The sequence below is a fragment of the Myotis nattereri genome (genome assembly GCF_964212035.1).
Source record: "Myotis nattereri genome assembly, chromosome: 5".
NCBI classification, from domain to species: Eukaryota; Metazoa; Chordata; class Mammalia; order Chiroptera; family Vespertilionidae; genus Myotis; species Myotis nattereri.
The window spans coordinates 10,247,114-10,268,098 of record NC_138080.1 but is presented as its reverse complement, the minus strand read 5'-3'; the positions used below and the strand labels follow the sequence as shown (position 1 = coordinate 10,268,098).

General features: G+C 44.0%; 1 protein-coding gene across 1 annotated transcript in view; it reads right to left on the bottom strand.

Annotated features, from left to right (window-relative positions):
• Positions 1 to 20,985, bottom strand: part of ADAMTS2 (ADAM metallopeptidase with thrombospondin type 1 motif 2) — a gene marked incomplete at its 5' end in the record, with an annotated part of 290,738 nt that overhangs the window by 82,005 nt on the left and 187,748 nt on the right. The window contains one exon of the mRNA XM_081093309.1: positions 13,074 to 13,230. Within this exon, the coding sequence (XP_080949435.1) occupies positions 13,074 to 13,230 (157 nt within the window). The remainder of the gene's footprint in view (positions 1 to 13,073; positions 13,231 to 20,985) is intronic.

Here is a 20,985-nt window from a genome sequence, read left to right as displayed (position 1 = left end):
GTGGTCCTCAAAGCTGCTCAGAGGCAGAGCCAGGCAATGAATACTAATTAATGTTCCACCCTGCCCTGCTGGCCACAGAGGGGATGAGCCAAGTAGTCTGAGGGCACGCAGCTATCACTCAGCTAACTCTGAGCTTTGGCTGAGAAGATTCTGAGCCACATTCCTACCAAAGGGTCCCCTCCATCAGGAGTTAAAGGGAAAGGTGCACCCAGAGATGGAAGGCAGAGAGTAGGAGGGGTGGTGGTAGCAGGGCACATCCCCCCCTGACATTGATGCACAGTGACCCTCCAGCCACCCCACCCAGTCAAACGGCTTTGAAAGACACTGAATTCACAGAAAACAGGGAGGAGATGCAGTGCATTTTGCCAGCCCATTGACACTGTGTGGCCCCGTGGAGACCCACAGAAAGCAAGGCAGGGCTGAGGAACAAGGAGGGTGGGAAAGCCTGCGGAGGAGGACTGAGCCCTGCTGGGTTGAGCCTAATCACTGGGTTTCTTCAGAAGTCCCAGGGAAGCCTCCAGAACCAACTGCACAACCACTGACAGGAAGGGGGTGGGTGGGAGGCCCTACCCCATCTAAAACAGCAAAACCAGAAAATGGGACCTGCCATTTGGCCCTGGGCAAGATAAAGAAGTGCATACAGAGCTGCCTGTGCCAAGTGGGGCCTCTGCTATGATACCTGGGGGTTTGAGAGGCCCACAAAGCCAGGGGCCCCAGCTCTAGGAGCCCTGATCTAGTCTCACTCCCCTAAACTCCCATGGGGAGATACCAGGACAAGTTGTCCAAAGAGAAAAGTTGAGAAGAAGGAGAAAAAGTGTGATTTTAAACTTGTCTGTACAAGTACAGAAATCTTTTTCACTTGGAATAAAAAAGAAAATCTGTATCTTCAAGTATTTTTTGCTCTGTGGATTTTGAGATGATTGTTCTTGAATCAGGGTGCCAGAGCAAAACTTGGGAGATCTTCCCTCTGTCCTTTGTATACAAACCTTGCCTATGAATGTGCCTTGTGCAAGTATTTCTCACTCACCCTGCTTAGCATTATGTGAACCTTTATGATCTGGAGATTTGAAAAAGTATCTTTATCTTTATATTCTTCCCTTTTATTTTATTTAGCTGCTGTTCTCTCTTTCTGGAAATCTTAGATACATATTGGACATCCTGAATTATCTACATCTCCTAACTTTTCTCTCATATTTTAATATTTTTGGATGCTCTTGACTTTTTACTTCAGCTTTTGAATTTTCTATTTTACCCATCACATCTTTAATTTCATAAAAACTCTTCTTCATTTTCTAATTCTTCTTAGCAACCTGTTCTGGGCTTATGGGCATATTTTTCTAAACATTCTTGGAATATTACTTTTTAAAAAGTCCTTTTTCATTTTCTAAATTGTCTGTTTCCTCTGGAGTCAGTTTTCTGATTTTGTTTTTCAATGTGGTCCATTTTTTTTAATGTCTAATAATCCTTAGCTGTCCTTTCACATTTTTATTTATTTATTTATTTATTTATTTATTTATTTATTTATTTGGGGGACTAATTTTATTGTGTGATAATTATTAAAACAAATGAAAATAAAAACACATACAGAATCTTCTGGGGGGTGGGGTGGGGTTCTGGCTACAGATGTTTATGGCTTCCCATAGAGGGTGAAGGGAAGAGAAGGAAAAGGTTTGCTTTGTAAAGACCAGCCTGCTTATAAGTCCTTTATGTGCTTCTCAGATGTCGTTCAGACAAACTGACCCTCCACTTCCTTTAGTCACTCCAAACTGTTGATCCTTTCACATATTTATTTTATTTTTAAAAAATATTTTTATTGATTTCAGAAAGAAAGGGAGAAGGAGATCAAGCCCTCAGTTATCTAACTGTGACCTCCTGGATCATAGGTTGATGCTCAACCACTGAGCAACACCAGCTGGGCTCCTTTCACTTTTTTTTTTATCCTCATCCAAGGATATTTTTTCTATTGATTTTTAGAAAGAGTGGAAGAGAAAGGGAGAGATGGAGAGAAACATTGATGTGAGAGAGAGACACCAATTGGTTGCCTCCTGCATGCCCCCTACCAGGGCCAGGATACTGCACCCGAGATATGTGCCCTTGACTGGAATCGAACCGAGGACCCTTCAGTCCGCAGGCCAACACTCTATCCACTGAACCAAACCAGCTAGGGCTTCTTTCATATTTTTAAATGAAGGATGAGGTCACTTAATATAAAAGCTTCCTCTCCTATGGGACAGTTTCCTCTCCTGTGGAACAGCTCTGCTTCCCATTAGCGCTCTTGCCTGGACAACAAGACTGACAGAGTGCTCTATTAGTCAGCTGTAGACCTTGAAGGGGTGAGAGCAACCCTTTGATCTGTGCTGAATGGGCTGGAGTCACATTCCCTGTTCCCACCTGCGTCCCATTGTGGTGCTGAAAGGGAGCCACTCTAGTGTCAGAGGTAGTTTATTAACATAAAGGAATCTTAGCCTGACCAGCATCACTGGAGAAGTCTCCCTAGTAATGCCAATATGGGCAAGTGGTCAGCACAGAGAGTGGAATGAGAAGCAGAGAAGTGCACGTAATAATTCAGGGAAGAAAGTGGTGAGAGGAATAAGTATAAATATGCTTGTGTTTATAAGAAGGGTTACTGGAATGATCAACCAGAAACTAATAAAAATGACTATCCATAGAGGATGAGGTGGGTGAAAGGAGTCCACTCCTCTGAATAATTATCCTAAATAATAAAAGCCTAATATGCTAAGTGTCTGGTCAACTGGTCGGTCATTCAACCAATCAAAGTGTAATATGCTAGTGATATGCTAAGGCCGCTCAACCACTTGCTATGATGTGCACTGACCACCAGGGGCCAGACAGTCTACCGGTTGAGCAGTCGCTATGACATGCACTGACCACCAGGGAACAGACTCTCTGACCGGTAGGTTAGCTTGCTGCTGGGGCCTGGACACGCCCTGGAGCCCTCCTGCGGTCCCTCGCTGGCTGGCTAACCTCCTGCATCCCTCCCTGGCCCCGACCATGCTCCAGTGGGGTCCCTTGACCTGGCCTGTGCCCTCTTGTAATCCGGGACCACTTGGGGATGTTGGAGAGCCAGTTTTGGCCTGATCCTGCAGGCCAGGACAAGGGACCCCACTGGTGCACAAATTTATGCACTGGGCCTCTAGTTTCTATATAGATTGCTCAAGTTCTTTCTTTTGAAGTGCAACAAATGCCCATAAAAATGCACAAGTAATAAGGATACAACTAGAGAATTATCACAAAGTGATCACACCCACATGGGCACCTACCTGGTCATGAAATAAAACTGTACTCACACTGCAGAAGCCCCTTCTTGGGACTCCCCTCCTTCCCTAACTTTTAACAACACAGATCAGTTTTGCCCACTTACAAAGCCGAAGTAAATGGAATCCTAAGTATATATTCTTCTCTGTCAAGCTTTTCACTCAGCATTCCATGTGTGAGATTCATCTCCAGTGTGGTATGTACCTGTAGTTCTGATTACTGTGTTAATATACCTTCATCTGCTCCCTGTTGATGTATTTAAGTAACTCTGTGTTTAAGAATTATTGTAAGTAATGCTGCCCTGAATGTTTCTGCATCATCTTTCAGTGCACATGTGTGTGCACTTCTGGTGGGAGCATATCTGGGAGTGTCACTGCAGGGTGGGTTTTTGTTCAGCTTTAAATAATACTGCTGAACAGTTTTCCAAAGTAGCTGTACCAATTTATATTCCTACCAGAGGAGTATGAAAATGCATATCCCCATCCTCAGCAAGATGAGGGGTTTTCAGTCTTTTTTATTTTAGCCATTCTATTAGGTGTGTTCTGGATTTTGATTGTGGTTTTGATTGAATTTCCCTAATGTCAACTGAGGCTGAACATCTTTTCATATATTTATGAATCATTCATGTTCTGTTAAGAGCCTGAGAAAGTCTCTTGCCAATGTTCCACTAGGTTGTTTGATTATTATTATCATTGACATTGTCTTATTGATTTGTCAGAGTTCATATATTTCAGATATAAGTTCTTTATTAGATACAGGATATGTATTATGAATATTTTCCCTCAATAGATTAATGATGTCATTTTTTTAGTGTAGAGATTCATTTTTATTTTATTTATTTATTACTTTTATCTATTTATTTAATTTTTATTTAATTTTTATTCTTGAATGCACACATGGACTGGAATTCATACATTCCATTCATAACTTCCTTGCCAGCAGGAGAAGAGAGGACAAAGCCAGAGAGTTAGTGACTAAAAGCGAAGAAGAAAGAGAGTCTGCTTGTAGCTGTGACTTCCAATGGCCAGATGCATGAGCACATGAGCACACCAGCACACCAGCATGAGCACACCAGCAGCCTGGTGGCTGTCTGCATAGGACTGGGGTGATGCCAGAGCCTTGAGGTTGCTCCCTCTCACAGGAAACCTTTATGGTTGTGTGTGGCTGGAAAAGGTGCCATGGAGCAGTGAGAGTCAGAGACAGCCAGGGTATCTTTGGGCAACAGAAGCACCCCATAGGTTGCTTGTGTAGTAGGTTTTTAATTTTTTTTAAATTTTATTTATTATTATTTTTTTATTGTTTAAAGTATTACATATAGTATTACATATGTCTCTTTTTCCCCCCATTGACTTCCCCCCAGTCACCTCCACCCCCCAGCACATGCCCTCACTCCCTTAGTGTCTGTGTCCATTAGTTATGCTTATGTGCATGCATACAAGTCCTTTGGTTGATCTCTAAATCCCTGCCCGCACCTTCCCACTGAAGTTTGAAAATCTGTTCAATGCTTCTCTGTCTCTGTATCTATTTTTGTTCATCAGTTTATGATGTTCATTATATTCTGCAAATGAATGAGATCATGTGATATTTATCTTTCTCTGACTGGCTTATTTTGCTTAGCATAATGCTCTCCAGGTCCATCCATGCTGTTGGGAATGGTAAAAGTTCTTTCTTTTTGACAGCAGCATAGTATTCCATTGTGTAGATGTACCACAGTTTTTTTTAATACAAAGGTGCAATTTTATTTTGCCAAACTAACACATATCAATAACTACTTGGTTTTTTATTTCATTATATATTTATTTTTATGTTTTTATTTTTTTAATTAAATCTTTATTGTTCAGATTATTACAGTTGTCCCTCTTTCCCCTCCCCCCCATAGCTCCCCTCCACCTAGTTCCCACCCCACCCTCTGCCCTTACCCCCATTCCACTGTCCTCATCCATAGGTGTACGATTTTTGTCAAGTCTCTTCCCGCACCCCCACACCCCTTTCCCCCCGAGAATTGTCAGTCCACTCCCTTTCTATACCCATGATTCTATTATATTCACCAGTTTATTCTGTTCATCAGATTTTTTATTCACTTTATTTTTAGATTCACTTGTTGATAGATATGTATTTGTTGTTGATAGTTTTTATCTTTACCTTTTTTCTTCTTCTTCCTCTTCTTAAAGAACACCTTTCAGCATTTCATATAATATTGGTTTGGTGGTGATGAACTCCTTTAGCTTTTTCTTATCTGTGAAGCTCTTTATCTGACCTTCAATTCTGAATGATAGCTTTGCTGGGTAAAGTAATCTTGGTTGTAGGTTCTTGGTATTCATCACTTTGAATATTTCTTGCCACTCCCTTCTGGCCTATATAGTTTCTGTCGAGAAATCAGCTGACACTCTTATGGGTACTCCCTTGTAGGTAACTGACTGTTTTTCTCTTGCTGCTTTTAAGATTCTCTCTTTGTCTTTTGCTCTTGGCATTTTAATTATGATGTATCTTGGTGTGGTCCTCTTTGGATTCCTTTTGTTTGAGGCTCTCTGCACTTCCTGGACTTGTAAGTCTATTTCTTTGACCAGGTAGGGGAAGTTTTCTGTCATTATTTCTTAGCCCCATAATTCAGATGTTGATACGCTTGAAGTTGTCCCAGAGGCTCCTTACACTATCTTCATATTCTTTTTTCTTTTTTCTTTTCTAGTTGGGTGTTTTTTGCTTCTTCGTATTTCAAATCTTTGACCTGATTCTTACGATCCTCTAGTCTGCTGTTGGATTTCTGTATAATATTCTTTATTTCAGTCAGTGTATGCCTAATTTCTAGTTGGTCCTTGTTCATATCCTCGAGGGTCTCACTAGATTTATCGAGGATCTCACTAGATTTATCGAGGGTCTCACTAAATTTATTGGCGGTTTCTAGAAAATTCTTGAAAAACCTTATAACTGTGGTTTTGAACTCTATATCCAGTAGTTTGCTTTCCTCCATTTCTGTCATTTGTGACCTGTTTCTTTGTCTCTGCATTTTGGCTGCTTCCCTGTGTTGATAGAGTGCTAGGTGTCCTATAGGGCCCAGTGGCTCAGCCTCTCCAATTACCTGAGGTGGACAGACTTGGTGCACCCCTTTGTGAGCTTTGTGAACAGTCTTGCTGTAATTAAGCCTTGATTGTTGTAGGTATCACTGGGAGGAATTGACCTCCAGGCCAATTGGCTGTGTGAATCAGCTGTGTCTATGGTAGGAGAACTTCTGTGCTGGAGACACCCTTATGGGGCAAGACTTGCTTCAGTGGGGCTTTGGTGCTCACTGAGTCTGCCCCTGAGTCTGTACCTTATGGATCTGAGGAGTTGTAATCTGGATGGTCCCACTCTGACCACTGGGTACACTGGCACTTGGATCTCTAAGGAGGTGCTAATTTAGCCTCTGCCTGAGGCTACCCAGCAAGAGTTACAGAGAGATGTGCAGATTCCTCTTCTTTGTTTGGGGTTTTGAGGTGCTCAGATGAGGCCCAGCTGTGAAGCAATACAAGCCGCTGTGGGGCCTTGAGACTTCTTTTGGATGTTCTGGGTGTCTCTGACCCAGCTGCAGTTTGTTAGGTAATTTTAGGTTGCAAAGGGCCAGGCCATATGCAAAAGCCCCTGCACACAGCTTGGGTGTGGTGGGGTCTCAGGGAATCAATAGGGCAGAGCAAACAGCTATGGCTGATCCTCAGTCCTGCCCTAAGAGGTCCCGGGTCTCAGTGTCCCATGGTAATCGCTGCAAGCACCTCTGAGAGAAAGCCGCCCTCGAGTTCCCCTGGATGCCAGACAGTCCAATTTCTCCCCGTATGAGTCTGTGTCCCCAGAGACTCACCCAGAACTGGAGTTCAGAAAAAAAACCTGCGTCCCCAGTTGACAGCCCTTTCTGCGTGCACCTCCGTACCTCTGCACTTTATTTCCGCACCTCCTCTGAGTCTCAATGTGCTTTTCCCTTTCCTTCTAGTTGTAGAATTTCCACTCAGCCAGCCTTCCTGTGGTTGTGGATGATGTCCATTTTGTCTTTTAGTTGTATTTTTGAAGTGGTTGTACGCAGCAGCAATTTCCGGTGTTTACCTATGCCGCCATCTTGGTTTCTCTTGTACCACAGTTTTTTTAATCCACTCATCTACTGATGGGCACTTAGGCTGTTTCCAAATCTTAGCTATTGTAAATTGTGCTGCTATGAACATAGGGGTGCATATGTCCTTTCTGATTGGTGTTTCTGATCTCTTGGGATATATTTCTAGAAGTGGGATTACTGGGTCAAGTGGAAGTTCCATTTTTAGTTTTTTTTAAGGAACCTCCATACTGTTTTCCACCATGGCTGCACCATTCTGAATTCCCACCAGCTTTGCAAGAGGGTTCCTTTTTCTCTGCATCCTCACCAGCACTTGCCATTTATTGATTTGTTGATGACAGCCATTCTTACAGGTGTGAGATGGTATCTCATTGTCGTTTTGATTTGCATCTCTTGGATGATTAGTGATTTAGAGCATGTTTTCATATGTCTCTTGCCCTTCTGTATGTAAACTTTTGCAAGGTTTCTATTTACATCCTTTGCCCATTTTTTGATTGGATTGTTTATCTTCGTTTCGGTAAGATGTATGAGTTACCTATGAATTTTGGAGATTATAACATTGGCAAATGTGTTTTTCCATGCAGTGGGCTTTCTTGTTCTTTTTTTGATTATTTCTTTTGCTGTTCAGAAGCTTTCTATTTTGATGTAGTCGCATTTGTTTATTTTCTCCTTAGTTTCCATTATCATAGGAGCTGTATCGGTAAACTATCGCTATGACATACGTCTGATATTTTGCTGCCTATGGATGCTCCTAAGATTTTATGGTTTCCCATCTTACATTTAAGTCCTTTATCCATTTTGAATTTATTTTTGTGTATGGTGTAAGTTGGTGGTCTAGTTTAATTTTTTTTTTGCATGTATGTGTCCAATTTTCCCAACACCATTTATTGAAGAGTCTGTCTTGACTGCATTGTATGCTCTTGCCTCCTTTGTCAAATATTAATTGAGCATAATGGCTGGGGTCAATTTCTGGGATCTCTGTTCTGTTCTATTGGTCTATATGCCCGTTCTTATGCCAGTACAAGGCAGTTTTGAAAACAGTGGCTTTGTAATATAGCTTAATATCTGGTATTGTGATCCCTCCAACTTTGTTCTTCTTTCTCAAGATTGCTGTGACTATTTGGGGTCTTTTTAAAAAAATTCCATATGAACTTTTGGAGAGTTCATTCTAGGTCTGTGAAATATTCCATTGGCATCTTAATGGGTATTGCACTGAATCTATAGATTGCTTTGGGTAGTATGGACATTTTAATGATGTTGATTCTATCAATCCATGAACACGGTATATTCTTCCATTTGTCTATATCTTCCTCTATCTCTTTTTTCAATTTCCTGTAGTTTTCTGAGTACAGGTCTTTTACTTCCTTAGTTAAGTTTATTCCTAGGTATCTTTAATGATATCTTTAATGAACTAAAGTTTTTAATGTTAATGTGGTACTATTTATATATTCCATTGTGTTTAGTGCTTTTTATCTCTTTTTAAAGAAATCTGCTCTTACTCCAAAAATATGGAAATATTCTATATTATTTTCTATAAGTATTATTATTTCACCTTTCATATGTAGATCTAAAATCCACTAAGATCTAGAATATCCACAAATATGATGTTTGTATACAAAGAAGGTGTGTCAGCTTAATTTTTCCTCCAATTTGGATAGTCAATTGACCTAATACCATTTGTTAAAAGGCCATCATTCTCATCTACCTTGCAGTGCCACCTTTGCAATAAAGCAGGTGTTTGTGCTTAAGTTCAACTCTCCACTCTGTTCTGTTCTAATGACATATTTGTCAATCCTTGCATCAAACTTACAGTCTTTAACTAATTTATTCTTATAAGTATTGAGTACTTTGATCATCTTCTTCAATTGTTCTTGACCCACTGCATTTCTGTATGAACACAAGAATCAACTTTTCAATACCCTCAAAATATCCTGCTGGAACTGAGCACAGCAGCATCAACCTATAGAGCAATTTGGAGAAATTCGTATCTGTACAATAGTGAGTCTCCCCATCCATAAGCACGGTATACCCCTTTATTGATTTAATCTTTTATAATATCTGTCAACATGTCTTTCAGTTTTCTGGTCTAGGTCTTGGACATATTTTCTTAAGACAGAATCCTAGGTATTTGCTGCTTTTATTCTATTGTAAGTGGTACTAACTTTTAATTTGTTTATTGTTAGAATACAGATATTCAATTGATTTTTATGTAGTGACACTAGAGGCCCGGTGCACGAAATTTGTGCACGGGGGTGTGTGTCACTCAGCCCAGCCTGCACCCTCTCCAATCTGGGACCCCTCTGGGATCGGGCCTAAATGGGCAGTCGGACATCCCTCTCACAATCCAGGACTGCAGGCTCCCAACTGCTCACCTGTCTGCCTGATTGCCCCTAACTGCTTCTGCCTGCCAGCCTGATCACCCCCTAACCACTCCCCTGCCAGCCTGATAGATGCCTACCTGCTCCCCTTCCAGCCCAATTGCCGCTAACTGCCCTCCCCTGCTGGACTGGTTGCCCCCAACTGCCCTCCCTTGCCGGCCTGGTCAGCCTTAACTTCCCTCCCTTGCTGGCCCAATTGCCCCTAACTGGCCTCCCCTGCTGGCCTGGTCACCCCCAACTGCTTTCCCCTGCTGGCCATCTTGTGGTGACCATCTTGTGTCCATATGGGGGCAGCCATCTTTGACCACATGGGGCGGCCATCTTGTGTGTTGGAGTGATGGTCAATTTGCATATTACTCTTTTATTAGATAGGATGTTATAAAAATTAGTTAATAATTTTAATAATTTATTTGTATATTCTTTTGGAATTTCTATGCACACAAGTATATCATTTTCAAATAAGAGTCTGTGATTTTTTTCCTTTCTGACACTGATATTTTTATTTTTTTCATTGTCTTATTTCAGTGCTTTGGACCTCCACTACAACATTGAAGAAAAGTGGTGATAGCAGGCATTCTTGACCTTTCTCAATCTAGGAAAAATGTTTTCAACATGTCACCATTATATATGATGCTTATTATAATTTTTTTTTGAAGGGGGAATATCCATTACCACATTAAGAAAGTTCTTCTAGTCCTAATTCAACAGGACATTTGATCATAAATGGATCTTTATTTTTGTCAAATACTTTTTCTGGATCAATTGAGATTATCCTATAAATTTTTCTCCTTTATTCTGTTAATGTGATAAATTACAATGATTGATTTTCAAATGTTAAACCAACATTACATTTCTAGAATACATTGAAATTTGTGACATACAACTTTTTTAAAATATAGCACCAAATTTTTTTTGCTAATATTCTGTTTGAGATTTTGTATCTATATTCATGAGAGAGACTGACCTATACTTTTGTTCTTAGAATGTCCTTAGATTTTGGTTTCAATGTTAGCAGGCCTCCTAGAAGTTGGAACAATGCACCTTCTTTTTTCATTGTGTGGGAATTTGTATATGATTGGTATGATTCTTCATTAGAACTTATAAAAAATTCTTGGGTCAAGCTATCAAATCCAGGAGTTAACATCTTTAATTGACATGAGTATTCATATTTTCTATTTTTTTTCTCAGATTTTGTTTTGTCAAGTAATTTGTACCATTTATCTAAATTGACAAATTTATTGATACAAAGCTGTTCAAAATACCTTCTCATTATCTTTTTAAAGTAAAATTTATAATGCTGTCCTTTTACATTTGTGATTTTAGTATATTTTAATTTTTTTCTTTTTAAAAATTAGTATTGATAAAGGCTCTTCTGTTTTTTTTTTTAAATATATTTTATTGATTTTTTACAGAGAGGAAGGGAGAGAGAGATAGAGAGTTAGAAACATCGATGAGAGAGAAACATCGATCAGCTGCCTCCTGCACATCTCCTACTGGGGATATGCCCGCAACCCAGGTACATGCCCTTGACCGGAATCGAACCTGGGACCTTTCAGTCCGCAGGCCGACGCTCTATCCACTGAGCCAAACCGGTTTCGGCTCTTCTGTTTTTTTTTAAATAAAATTTTTTTCCCTTTATTGAATAAGATATTACAAATGTGTCCTTATCCCCCCAATGCCCCCTGATCCCCCCAATCCTGCCCTCACCCTCACCCCCTGTTGTCCACATCCATCACTTATGCTTATATGCATGCATACAAGTCCTTTGGTTGATCTCTCCCCCTCACCCCCACCCTCCCCTGCTTTCCCTCCAAGTTTTGAGCATCTGATCAATGCTTCTCTTTCTCTACATCTGTTTTGGTTCATTGGTTTACGTTGTTCATTATAATCCACAAATAAGTGAGAGCATGTGATATTTATCTTTCTCTGACTGACTTATTTCACTTAGCATAATGCTCTCCTGCTCCATCCATGCTGCTGCAAATGGTAGGAGTTCCTTCCTTTTTACAGCAGCATAGTATTCCATTGTGTAGATGTGCCAAAGTTTTTTAATCCATTCATCTGCTGATGGGCACTTAGGCTGATTCCAAATCTTAGCTATTGTAAATTGTGCTGCTGTGAACATAGGGGTGCATATATCCTTTCTGATTGGTGTTTCTGGTTTCTTGGGATGTATTCCTAGAAGTGGGATCACTGGGTCAAATGGAAGTCCCATTTTTAATTTTTTGAGGAAACTCCATACTGTTCTCCACAGTGGCTGCAAGGGCTCGTCTGTTTTAATCCATGCTTTTCAAAGAAGCAAATTTTGGTTTTATTTATTTTCTCTACTGCACTATTGTTTTTAATTTTAACTCTTTATAATTTGTGGAGTTTAGCTTGATGTTCTTTTTCAAATTTCTTGATATAAATATTTCTATGATTAATTTTTCAGCCTTTTTCTTCTAATAAACTCCTTAAGGCTACAAACATCAATCTAATAATTGTGTTAGTTACATCCACAAGTTTTCATGTCAGATTGTCATTATCATTCGGTTTAAAAATATATTCTAATTTCTACCATTACTTCTTTGAACTATGAATTATTTATGAGTATGTTATTTAATTTCCAGGCATGCATAAGTTTTCAAGTTATCTTTCTTTTCCAGTCTCATCAGGGAACATATTCTGTGTGATTTTGATCTTTTGCATTTTGTTGAGACTGTCCTATGACCCAGCATAGCCTGTTTGGATCTGTTTTCATGTGTGCTCATACAGATTGGGTATTCTCAAGTAGTTTGGTGCAGTTTTCTATATATATCAACTAGGTCCACTTTTTTAATTCAAATCTTCTGTATCCTTAGTAATTTTCTTATCTGTTGTTTTTTCTATTACTAAGTAAAATACATTAAAATCTTTGACTATGATGGTAGACTTGTCAATTTCTTCTTTTAGATCTGTCAGTTTTACATAGTTTGAATTTTAAAGTAAAATCTGTAAAATTGCAATGGTTGAAATCTTATTCAAAAAAATTTTTTTTTAAATGGGGGCAACCAACAACTCTGAAACTCAGTCTCAGATCCTACCTGATGTCTCAGGTGCCAGCCCTAGACTCTGCCCACTTCACCACCTCTGATCTTCAATGTTTCCCCTGGGCATGAGGTTTCCTGGGGGAAATGGCAGAGGCCCTGGTGGTTTTTGAGAGCCAGGGCTCATCAGCCCTGACCTATGCTCTTCCAGGGAAGAAGTGGCCACAGCCCCCTGCCCTGACACCCATTCCTGGCCTGGGCCAAGGCTTCCAGGACCCCTGTAGGGCCAGTGGCTCATACTCAGCCTCCTTCCTTTCTGAACCATTGTACGAGAAACCTCACCTTGCATGCCTGAAGGCCCAAAATCTTGCCGTGTGAGGAAGATGGCGTGATCATGGTATTCATCGTGGTCTGTGTCCGGCTTCTGCTGGAGGTAAGCCCACCGGCAGACATTCTCCAGGCTTTGAGAAGGGTTTCCAATCTCAATAAGGCTCATGGACTGTAGGGAAGGAGAGATGAAAGAGGGGTTAGTGTTTTGTGGACTAACTGGGGGGCTGGGCAGGCCATAGTGTTGACAGACTCCTTCCATTGGGGGTCTGGTCCAGGTGGCACAGTGGCCCCTGCCCAGTCCTCTCAGGACTTGCTTTCCACTTGATTCAATTCTTGGCTCCCCAGTGAGTTTCCACACAAAGTCACTGTGCAGTTTTCAGGTGAGATGTGAGTTTTCAGGGCCTCAAATAGGTCCATTCAGCCCACCCCATTTACAGAGCTCCCTGCATTCTATCAGGCACGAACTGTGTGCAGGCCTTGGACAGGAGGTAAATGCCATGTGGACTGCATCCTGAAGAACGCACAACTTGGGAAGGGTTCAGGGTAGGAGGGAAAGGAATTCCAATGTGGTGTGCCAGCCCATAGAAGGGGAGAGAGCCCTATGTTTGAAGACATTTACAGAAAATGACACAATAGAGGGGGAAAGCTACAGCAGATTACAGCAAAGGAGCCCCATAAAGAACAGGGGCACAGAGCCGATTCCCTTAGGAGCCACAGAGAAGAGCAGTCACATGCCGTTTATGTGGTGCCCATGGCTAGCCACACTCTGCACGGTGGCATTGCCATTCAGGCTTCACAGTCAGCCTGAGAAGAGGAAACTGGGGCTGGGAGAAGTCAAGTAACTTCCCTCAGGTCACACAGCTAGAAAGCAGAGTTGAGATCCCAACCCAGGAAGCCTAAAACCAAAGTCTGTGTTCAATCCCCTGGCCTAGACTGCTTCCCTAAGAAAAATGCACAGCCTCTAAGAAGGGAGGCTACTATAGGCAGCATGCTGCCCTTGCTCTCTCAGTCCTCATGGCATTTCCGTTTCTGCTTTCACCACACACTCCCATCACCACAGTGCTTTCCTCCAAGATAAGAGTCCTGGGCATGTTCTTTTCCTCTTCTTTTTAAAAAAGATTTGTTGATTGATTTTAGAGAGAGGGAGGGGGGAAGAGGGAGAGAGAAACGTTGGTTTGTTGTTCCACTTATTTATGCATTCATTGGTTGCTTCTTATATGTGTGCTGGCCATGTATCAAACCCACAACCTTGGCGTCCTGGGACAAAGCTCTAACCAAGTGAGCTATTTGGCCAGGGCTGCTTCATCTCTCTTTAAATACATCTGTCTGTAAAGTAGAGTGATATGCACTCCTTGCTGGACATGTGCTGGCATTCTGTTTCTTTTCTCCCATAAATATGTCTATCAAGCATAGCCACACATCTCTCCTTGTGTGGATGAGGTCTAGGGTATTGCTGATAAGTCAGGATGTTTCACAGAAGAAAGAACAATCCAGGGCCAGGGAGGGGCTGGTCATTGCCAGGAGTCTCATGTGTCATCTAAGCCAGTGACTTACAAGATGGCAGAACAGTCTCCCAGAGCCAAATGTGCCTGGGAGATGAAACTGTTATAAAAAGCTATACTAGATCCTAGTGAAGTAAGTCACTGACCGGAGTAGTGCAAGAACAAGAAGGAAGTTTTCTGGCAATGGGGCCTTTGCGGGAGGCATGGGGGGAGGACTGAAAACTAGCAGGGTAGGTATGGGGTCTGCAGTGCCGAGGGACACAGTAATGGGATGGTCTTTTTGGGCCCAGCTTGCTCGCTCAAGAGGAGCTTTATTTTGTGGAGCTCTCCCACTTCTTGGGAGGCAGCTTATGGGTGATCAGTCCAGGTGCTCTGTCCACTCCTTCTCAGAGCTGGCCTGAGACTCAAGTTAGGTCAGTGGAGCAGAGGTTCAAAAGGCTCAAGTAGCTTTGCCTAGCCTGGTGGCAGTCCCCAAACAAAAACCCATGAGATCCTGCCTCCTGTAGCCCAGGCCCTACTTTTCTTTGACCTACTTGTCCCACTTCCGGAACACCACTCCCTGATCTTCTCACATGCTTCAAAGGCTTCTCACATGCTTCAAAGGCTCCTCACAGAGGTGTCCAGAGACAGGGGGCAGCCGGGCAGGCCTGGGGCCCAGGAGGGAGGTCTAAACTACATGGGTCACTTGGGCTATAGTGCCCCGACCCAACCTTCTTCTATTCTTCTGCGACCTGCTTGCGCCCATGCAGCCCTCAGATGGGCCACCCTCTCTGGGGTACCTCAGGTCCTGCCATTCCGTGCCCTTGCCAGGTATCACAGCATATGAGCAGTGGCTCTCCTCTGAGCCAGGATAGGAGACTCATCTATTTCCCCTTCAGAAATGACAGAGAGGCTGAGGGATCTGCTTGTGGCAGCTGCATTTATCTTTGCCCAATGGCCTCTGTCTTCTGGCTGCCTGCTCCTCTCTACTCTACATGGGGTCTAAGAAAGCTTCTCTGAGAGACTGAGCCTATTCCCACCTGTGCTGGGCTGGGGACCATGTGTGAGCTCAGCAAGGGGATGGCCAAGGACTCATCATGGAACTCATAGACCACCAGCCCTCCCCAGAGGGAGCCAAGGCACAGCTGCCCAGTGGATGGGATATGTCTGCATCCTGGGCTGGGGGCGGCTGTGGGGTCCTGTACCAGGGTCACTATGAGCTGATTACAGGGTTCCAAGTTTACATGCCTCCTCTAATTTAAACCATAAAACTGTCCTAATAAATAGGTGCTGTCATTTTCCTGTTTTCAGGATGAGGAACCATGTCTCAGACAATTGAACTAACTGCCCCGCCCAACCACTAGAAAGGGGTAGATAGTGGGTCACAGGAGAGGCAGGGCAGCCCTGAGGCAGTCACAAGGTGGCGCTGCTGCCTAAGTCTGCAAGGCCTGGCTGGGCTGGCCTTGGAGCCCCAGGCTTGGGCTGCAGCTCTGAGCCTAGTTGGCACCCAGTAGCGGGAACTTCAGAAGCTGGAGACAGCCTCTGGGGTCCCACACTGGAAAAGCCAATTAAAACCTGCCCTAAATGCTCTGTTGCAATCACTGCACTCTGACATTTCCGTTGTTTGCTCCAGACCGAGCTGAGTTATTTAAGCTCTTCCCTCCTTCAGTCCAGGAGATGGAGACAAACCTGCAGTCTCCGCCCCCACCTGCTCCAGGCCAGGGACAGCTCTGCCTAAGAGTCCCTAAGCCCTTTCAGCAGTTCACCAGGGCACCCGCAGGTGACAGGTGGGGGCTTATCTGGGTAGCATGAGAACACTGGGATGTGAGACTTGCTCATCCTTTATCTGCTTCATGTTCTTAGACAAGTTACCTCACTGTCCCGAGCTTACCATCTGAAAAATGGGTACAATCCAGTGCAGAGGCAGGAGTATAGTGGCTTCTGACCATAACCACCAATGCCTACAAATATTCCTTGTCCTGTCACTGTCATGACAAAATGATGATAAAGATGGAGGTATGATTCCAGTCCCTGGAGGAGCCAGTGTACCCAGAGGGGTCGCCTGAAGCTCTGGAGGCTCATGCCCTAGAGCAGTGGTTCTCAACCTTCTGGCCCTTTAATACAGTTCCTCATGTTGTGACCCAACCATAAAATTATTTTCGTTGCTACTTCATAACTGTAATGTTACTACTGTTATGAATCGTAATATAAATATCTGATCTGCAGGATGGTCTTAGGAGACCTCTGTGAAAGGGTCGTTCGACCACCAAAGAGGTCGTGACCCACAGGTTGAGAACCACTGCCCTAGAGGGTTGGCTTCAGTCTGCCAAAGCCTTTCAACTGCTCTGGCCCTACCCTCTAAAACACACAGGAAATGAGACAGCTTGCCCAGAGCCCAGGCCTGGTAAGAGGGAGGGCTCACTGAGTTCAGGAAAGCAGAGGCTACCCCACCTCTGCTCTGCTGACAGCTGGGCCAGGACTTCTCTGTTGGGTGGATTATCCTGTGCACTCTAGGGTGTGAAACAGCATTCCAGTCTCTACCTATCAGATGCCATTAGCATCCCCTTTGGGAGGTAGCAAAACTGCCCTCCGTGGGGACCACCAGCATGCAGGAACTCTTAAGGGGAACAAGGCACAAGCAGCCTGGAGCTCACTCTCCCCAGCCTTTGGAGTAACCGTGTCTGGCCCCTCCTTCCCAGAGCAAAGTGGCTTGCTAATGGGTGACTCTGGCAGGTCACTCTGCCTCTTGGTGCCAGAGTCCTCACTGTCAGGTGGGCCTGATGGTGTGACTATCCCATAGAGCTGATGTTTTGGGAAATGAAGTCACCTAAGGGGTGACAGACAGGGCCTTCCCCCAAGGGGACACTGCAGACAGCAACTCACATGAACCTCCTCCTTGCTGCTATAGTTTCTAGTATGTGCTCATCTTACTGGGGACACTAACGCTCAGTGGTGGTACATAACTTGCTGAAGGATCAACATGGGCAGAATTCACACTGCAACCCTGCTGGGGCAGTGTGGGCTCCCCTGAGGCTGGGGGTCTTCTCCCTGCAGCTCCAGCTTCTGGGAGCTCAGATATCAAGTGACACCAGAAGGTGAGCTCCTCATTTCTCTGCTGGGACTCCATGTCATTAGGGCATGTTTTAGAAATCCTTCTTTCCCAAGGCTGGGAGCCTATTGCCAGAGACAGACAAGCACAGGGGTCTCAGCAAGACCCTTCCCAGGCTTAGCCACAGCTGGCCTCCCAGAATAGGGTCCAGTGCAATATGCCCTCATCCCTCTCTGCACCCTGGCAGGTCCAGCTCACCAGGGAGCTGGCATGACCAGGGGCTCCCACCAGCAGGTTGGGGGTTGGGCCCAGACTCTGGGGAGAACAGGGGACTATCCCGGGGTTGCTCTGAAATCCTACACTGCCCCTCACACAGGTAAAGAAGTGGAGGTCCAGAGCAGGCGGTGGTGGTCAGGACACACAGTACGAGGACAGTGGCACTGAGCCCTTGGACACTGTGGCTCTGGGCATGCCGAGTCCTCACCCCCAGAACTCTGTTCTCTTGCCTTCCACCAAGAGACTCAGAAAGAATTTATTCGACCTTTCCTCTCCAATGCTGAAAATTTCCTACAAGTACTCGTCTTGACCTGGTCTTTCATGGCAGGAAACCTGTTGTTCTCTGATTGTCCCCAAGTCTCTAGTTCCCATTTGCTTTGATTTTCATCATCCTAGGAAATATTTAAAGTGAGAACAGTTCAGTACTTTGGTGACTTCTCAAAAAATCAATCGAAAAGCAGTTGCTATGCAACCCTCAAGTGTGGATGTTCTGCTCCCTGGCTGATGGCATATTGTATAAAATAAGCTTATGTTTTTCTTCTGCTTTTTTTTTTTTTAAGAAATGAAGAAAAATGTTGTTTTAGGAAAAACTTGAGATAACTCACGAGCTTCTCATAAGCTGGAAGACAAACATGTCTTAGACAAAAGTGCTACCAATTTTATCTCCACTGGAGCCGGTGGGTGGGTTGAGTGGGGACTGGACTGGGGATAGGCATGGGGGAGATGGTCTGTTTCTGTTACGAATTGGAATGAATAATGGGATATTCTGAACACCTAGGTCACTTTCTGCTCCAAGTCTGGGTCTCAGCCTCACAGCAACCCATAGTCCCCATGGACCTTGGGAGGATGCAGTGCAGGCACCTCTCCTCATCGGGGTCCTGGCTACAGTCTCCTTGGCTTTACCAAGTTTAAACCCTTTCAGGATGGAGGCATCTGCTCTGAACAGAATACATTTTCACAGACCTCCATTGCTGTGCCTCTAGCCCAGGGGTCCTCAAACTTTTTAAACAGGGGGCCAGTTCACTGTCCCTCAGACCGTTGGAGGGCAGACTATAGTTTAAAAAAAAAAAAAACTATGAACAAATTCCTATGCACACTGCACATATCTTATTTTGAAGTAAAAAAAACAAAACGGGAACAAATACAATATTTGTATTTGCATGTGGCCCACGGGCCATAGTTTGAGGACCCCTGCCTAGCCCCTCAGAGCCCAGCTGGGCTGCACCTGCCTGGGTGACCCACTCCATCCAGGTCACCCTCACCAGCTCTGTTTCCTTCCTGGTGCCTACTCTGAAATTATCTTGTTTACTCGTGACTTCACAGGGCCTTGTGCTCCACTCCTGGGGAGCAGGTAGGTCCCAGGATCAGTCTGGATGGGCCTGGAGCAGGTGCTTGGGATACATCTCCTCCTGCTTCCCAGGACATAGGTCCCTCAGAGACCTGTACACAGGGCCTTGCCTGGGTGCTGTGCAAAGTGGAGTCTGTGGCCGGTGGACAAAAACTGTTACAGCCCACAACAATACAAACAGACAATAAGAAACGTTTCTAGCAATTTGATGGAGAGGCTTTATGGAATTTAATAATAAAAAGTCAAGGCTGGAGTTTTTGCAGACCTCCTAACTCTAGTATCCTCTATTCACACTTCTGCAGCCTGCCTTCCTTAAGGAAACTGACACACACCCAGGATTTCACCTCTCCTTCACAATTCAGTGACTCTGCAAAGGAGAACAGAGCATCAGTCTGGCCCTGTAACGTTCTAGAATCTCCTGGGACAAAGAGGCCTGATCTGATGGGTGTCAGACTTCCCCAGGGACCTACCACAGCCTCATGGGGCCTGACATGGGCCATGGGCTTCCAGGAGAAAGTGGGCAGAGCAGGGAATGAACTTTGCTACAAGAGATCAGTCAGCCGGCTATATCCCCAGGGCTGGCAGAGGGGCCAGCAGCATGATGTCCCTTCTGGCCAGGTTGAAGAGACCAGGGATGACATGGGGCCGGCATACCCACAGTCTGGTACATCTTCTATTCTGATTCCTCCGAGGCCATCAGCAGAGGTCTGCCTGGGGTGCAGTGGGCACTGTCTGGATTTAGCTCTGGAAGCATTCATCTAGCCCGTTTTCCCTTTCAGTCTCCTTGCCATCATAGATTTCCAAATCTCTCCCAGTGGGAAGACAGAGAGGTGAGGAAGATGTTGGTCCCTTTCTGCCAACTCATTTCTCACTGTACTGGTCCTGCTCTCACTGAAGCTATCCCACTGCCCAAGTGCCCTTGGCCACCTCCTTGCTGGCTATGGGCTCCAGGCAGCCCCATGGTCGTGCAGGTCCCCATACTGTCTCCAACTCCAGGGGAGTAGGCTGTACCCTGACAAAACGGTCCATGCTCACTCCCCTCCTCCCCACTCTCTATAGGTAACTTGGGGTAGGGTACAAATGTGGCCCATAGAAAGCACAACCCTTCCCCAAGAAGAGCACATAGGGACAGTACCATGGCCATGGCTGTGAGGGATGTACCTGCACACCTGGATGATGCGGCCTCACTTTGATCAAATGTTCCCCATGCATGCAGGTGCCAGAGTCTCCAGGCTGGGACACAGGAAAGGTAAGACGGTGCCTGCAGGGCAGAAGAACCCCTCCCCATCCATTCCCAAACTTCCACAGAGATGAGGTGCCAGGAGAAAGCATGAAGTCCCTTCTGTGTCCTCCTTCAAGTGAGAAATAAAATGTTGGTCATGACAGAGCCGGTGGCCTGCCCCTGGAGACCCTCTTTAGGTGCTGTCATTAAGTTAAACAGCATTACTTGAACTCCACCATTTTTAAAGTTTTTTTTTTTTTAAATTTAAACTATTCTTCATAATTAAAAATACACTGTTTTGTTTTAAAAGAAACATGCTTATCATGATAAATTAAAGGAAAGTCAATAAAGAATAAATAAATTAAAAAATCAATGACCTATTTCCTACTGTTTTATTTTATTCCAGTCCCTCAATAAATATATTTGTATGTAAAATTAAGATCACACTGTAATTTGTATCCTTTTTTTAAAAAACAACAATACCCATGAACAAACTCACTTGCCATATGTTGTAATCCTTTCCCAGTGCCCTTCAACATACTTTGAAA